The following is a 5,000-nucleotide window of genomic DNA, read 5'->3' on the forward strand; positions in this document are numbered from 1 at the left end:
TTTGTGTGATAATAATAATAATAATAATAATAATAATAATAATATAATTATCCCCATTCCTGGCGTAATAGTTTTATCACTGATTCCTCCTCCTCCTCCTCCTCCTCCTCCTTCTTCTTCTTCTTCTTCTTCTTTTTCTTCTTAACGTTATTGATATACTATCATTTGATTGATTAATAAATCCTTTAATCTTCTCCTCCTCCTCCTTCTTCTTCTTCTTGGTATCATTATATATTATTATATATTATTATCTGATTGATTGATCAATCTAATATTCTTCACCTCCTTCCTCCCTCTCCTTCTTGATGTTATTGATGATGTCATCACCTGATTGATTAATAAATCCTTTAATCTTCTCCACCTCCTTCCTCCCTCTCCTTCTTGATGTTATTGATGATATCATCACCTGATTGATTAATAAATCCTTTAATCTTCTCCACCTCCTTCCTCCCTCTCCGTCTTGATGTTATTGATGATATTATCACCTGATTGATTAATAAATCCTTTAATCTTCTCCACCTCCTTCCTCCCTCTCCTTCTTGATGTTATTGATGATATTATCACCTGATTGATTAATAAATCCTTTAATCTTCTCCACCTCCTTCCTCCCTCTCCTTCTTGATGTTATTGATGATATCATCACCTGATTGATTAATAAATCCTTTAATCTTCTCCACCTCCTTCCTCCCTCTCCTTCTTGATGTTATTGATGATATCATCACCTGATTGATTAATAAATCCTTTAATCTTCTCCACCTCCTTCCTCCCTCTCCTTCTTGATGTTATTGATGATATCATCATCTGATTGATTAATAAATCCTTTAATCTTCTCCACCTCCTTCCTCCCTCTCCGTCTTGATGTTATTGATGATATTATCACCTGATTGATTAATAAATCCTTTAATCTTCTCCACCTCCTTCCTCCCTCCGTCTTGATGTTATTGATGATATCATCACCTGATTGATTAATAAATCCTTTAATCTTCTCCACCTCCTTCCTCCCTCTCCTTCTTGATGTTATTGATGATATCATCACCTGATTGATTTATAAACCCAGTAATCTTCTTCTCCTCCTCCTTTTTTTTCTTCTTTTTGTAACTTTTTTTTTAATTTTCAATTTTGATTACACGTATAATTATATTTAACATAAGTACTTAAATACATAAATCAAATACATAAACAGGATAAGAAAGAGTACATAATAAATGAAACATAAGGTCCAGAAAGGCATGACGACATACATAATAGTGAAAATAGGTACTGCAACTCAAGTATACAGGTCATTTGAATATATCCTCACGAAAACACCACCAACACACACAAAAAAAACACCATACCATTCCACCCGAAGTTAATCATTTCCATATAACATTACACAATGCTTAATTTCTTCACCCAACAACAAACCATTTGAAAAAGCATCATGGAGATTTACGTATTTGAGTATCTTAACTTTTAATAAACGTCTCATATATTGTTTTCAAGCAAAGGTAAATATGGTAGCCATTTTGTCTTGAAACTGTGTATTTTACATGCGACCATTGCATTATATTCTTCTATTTTGTATCTTGAGGTAATCTATTTTTGAAATGAGTGAATATTCGGTAGGCATTTATTTGATTTACATTTATATGTATATACATCTTCCCCAGGAGGATTATCAAATCAAGAACTTGGTCTGTAACTATCACCTTCTTCCTTCTTCACCTATCCCGTAGTCTTGTGGACCGTTGGGGCGCCACAGGTGATCTGGCAACCAGCATCCTCCAATCCTCTCGGTTTTCTGACCTCCTGACTGTATTGCTCAACCTCAAGCCCGTCCATTCTGGGATGTTGTCCTCCCATCTCTTCCTCTGTCTGCCTCTCCTTCTCCCCTCTTGCACTGTGCCCTGCAGGAATGTCTTGGCAAGCCCTGATGATCTCGTGAGATCATCTGTAACTATATCCATATGGAAACCAAAAAGTATTATATGCTCGTTAAACTTTAAATTTGCACACATCGTATGTTTTGTATTTTAGTAAATCTTCTACATTCACCAAAATTTTTTTTTAGTGTGATTGCATCGCGAGAAAATATGCTCAATACTATCTTTGGATTCTAAGCAAAAGTCACAATTATTACTATTTACTGTTACCATTTGTATTGAAATTACACTTGTTTCAGTGATTTTGTGTATTTCTTCATCTTCTTGATATTATCGATATTTACTTAATTTAACTCTCTCCATACGAACGGCGAAAGAGACGACGTTAACAGCGTTTCGCCCCAATTACCACCATCAAAATATTGCAAGCGGAAGGCTCTTATACTGAAGTGGTGAATGTTGACAAAGCACAGTTCTGACGACGGAAGCTAAATGTTGGGTCATTGAGACACCCACTGGACATCCGAGGGGTCTGTGTAGAGGAGAAGAGAGGACTGGCCGTACTGAGTGAGTTAAAACGGCGGAAGGAGAGGATTGGGCCCCGCCTTCCTATGCCGAACCTTAGACACAGTGGGTGTGAATTCACTGCCCCCGATGGCCATAGAAGGGTATGGGAACCTTTAACCTTTCACTACTACTTCTACTTCTGCTGCTGCTGATGCTACTGCTACTACTACTACTACTACTGCTGCTGCTGCTGCTGCTGCTGCTACCACTTCTTCGCAAGTTCATGTATGCATGAGGAGAAGAGAGGACTGGCCGTACTGAGTGAGTTAATGAATGAATTATTTATTTATTTATTTAATTAATCAATCTTTTTTTTCCTCTTCTTCTTCTCTCCCCAGAGCGGGTCTCCTGGACATGTCCGTGGCTCTGTCCACTCTGGACTTCCTGCAGGCGGAGTCAGACCTGGTGCCGTGGAGGGCCTTCGCCAGAGAGATGCACTATGTGGAACTGATGCTGGAGAGAACTGACCTCTTCCCCCTGCTGCAGGTGTGTGTAGTGTGTGTGTGTGTGTGTGTGTGTGTGTGTGTGTGTGTGTAGTGTGTGTGTGTGTGTGTGTGTTGTGTGTGTGTGTGTGTGTGTGGAGGGGTGGGACAGAGAGAGAGAGATGCACTATGTGGAACTGATGCTGGAGAGAACTGACCTCTTCCCCCTGCTGCAGGTGTGTGTAGTGTGTGTGTGTAGTGTGTGTGTGTAGTGTGTGTGTGTAGTGTGTGTGTGTGTGTGTGTGTGTGTGTGTGTGTGTGTGTGTGTGTGTGTGTGTGTGTGTGTGTGTAGTGTGTGTGTGTGTGTGTGTGTAGTGTGTGTGTAGTGTGTGTGTGTGGAGGGGGGGGACAGAGAGAGAGAGATTCACTATGTGGAACTGATGCTGGAGAGAACTGACCTCTTCCCCCTGCTGCAGGTGTGTGTAGTGTGTGTGTGTAGTGTGTGTGTGTTTGTGTGTGTGTGTGTAGTGTGTGTGTGTAGAGATAGACATACAAAACAGACAGACGGAGACAGCGAGAGATGTGCAGACAGACAGACAGACAGACAGACAAAGGGAGACAAGAGAGTCCTCACAGAACCCGGTGTGTGTGTGTGTGTGTGTGTGCGCGTGCGTGCGTGTGTGTGTGCGCGTGTGTGTATGTGTGTGTGTGTGTGTGTTACAGACCTACATGCAGCAGACCCTCAGGAAGCCTTTGCAGACCCTGACCCTCAACATTGAGGAGGGAATGGTTCCCACTGATGTGTAAGTTCTTCTTTGGTGGTGTGGGGTTGTTGTAGTGTCGTGTTGTGTTGTGGTGTGTCGTGTTGCGTTGTAGTGTGTTGTGGTGTGGTGTAAGGTCTTCTCTGTGGTGTGGGGTTGTTGTAGTGTGTGTTGTGTTGTGTCGTGGTGTGTTGTGTCGTGTTATGTTGTGTTGTATTGTAGTGTGTTGTGTCGTATTGTGTTGTAGTGTGTTGTGTCGTGTCGTGTTGTGTTGTATTGTAGTGTGTTGTGTCGTGTTATGTTGTGTTGTGTTGTAGTGTGTTGTGTTGTGTCGTGTCGTGTTGTGTTGTAGTGTGTTGTGCCGTGTTATGTTGTGTTGTGTTGTAGTGTGTTGTGTTGTAATGTGTTGTGTTGTAGTGTGTTGTGTTGTAGTGTGTTGTGTTGTAGTGTGTTGTGTTGTAATGTGTTGTGTTGGAGTGTGTTGTGTCGTGTTGTATTGTTGTAATGTGTTGTGTTGTAGTGTGTCGTGTTGTGTTGTAGTGTGTTGTGTTGTAATGTGTTGTGTTGTAGTGTGTTGTGTTGTGTTGTAGTGTGTTGTGTTGTAATGTGTTGTGTTGTAGTGTGTCGTGTTGTGTTGTAGTGTGTTGTGTTGTAATGTGTTGTGTTGTAGTGTGTTGTGTTGTGTTGTAGTGTGTTGTGTTGTAATGTGTTGTGTTGTAGTGTGTCGTGTTGTGTTGTAGTGTGTTGTGCCGTGTTATGTTGTGTTGTGTTGTAGTGTGTTGTGTTGTAATGTGTTGTGTTGGAGTGTGTTGTGTCGTGTTGTGTTGTAATGTGTTGTGTTGTGTTGTGTTGTGTTGTATTGTAGTGTGTTCTGTTTTATTATGGTGTGGTGTTTTTTGTTGTATTATGTGTTGTGTTGTGTTGTTTTTTTGTTGTGTTGTGTTGTAGTGTGTTCAGTTTTATTGTGTTGTTTTGTGTCGTTGTGTTGTAGTTGTATAGTATTTTGTTGTAGTGTTTTTGTGTTGTGTTGTGTTTATTGTGTTGTATTGTGTTGTGTTGTAGTGTGTTGTGTTGTTTTGTGTCGTGTTATATCGTGTTGTGTTGTATTGTGTTGTGTTGTAGCATACTGTGTTTATTGTGTTGTGTTGTATTTTGTTGTAGTGTTTTGTGTTGCAGTACATCGTAGTGTGTTTTATTGTTTTGTTTTGTTTTGTTTTGTATTGTATTCTGTTTTATTGTATTGTTTTATGTTGTGTTGTACCGTATTGTGTTGTGCTGTAGTGTGTTGTTCTGTGTATGTATGTGTGTGTGCGTGTGTACGTATGGGTATGTGTGAGTATGTGTGTAGTGTATGTATATATATATATATATATATATATATATAT

The 5,000-nt window shown here is 39.9% G+C and overlaps 1 protein-coding gene across 3 annotated transcripts in view; it reads left to right on the forward strand.

Moving 5' to 3' along the window:
• Positions 1 to 5,000, forward strand: part of LOC143277263 (uncharacterized) — a 165,988-nt gene that overhangs the window by 72,336 nt on the left and 88,652 nt on the right. For all 3 annotated transcript variants that reach the window (XM_076582051.1, XM_076582050.1, XM_076582052.1), the window contains 2 exons: positions 2,771 to 2,918; positions 3,578 to 3,657. In XM_076582051.1, coding sequence (XP_076438166.1) covers positions 2,771 to 2,918; positions 3,578 to 3,657 — 228 coding nt within the window. The remainder of the gene's footprint in view (positions 1 to 2,770; positions 2,919 to 3,577; positions 3,658 to 5,000) is intronic.

Source organism: Babylonia areolata, chromosome 33 (assembly GCF_041734735.1).
Source record: "Babylonia areolata isolate BAREFJ2019XMU chromosome 33, ASM4173473v1, whole genome shotgun sequence".
Lineage (NCBI taxonomy): Eukaryota > Metazoa > Mollusca > Gastropoda > Neogastropoda > Buccinidae > Babylonia > Babylonia areolata.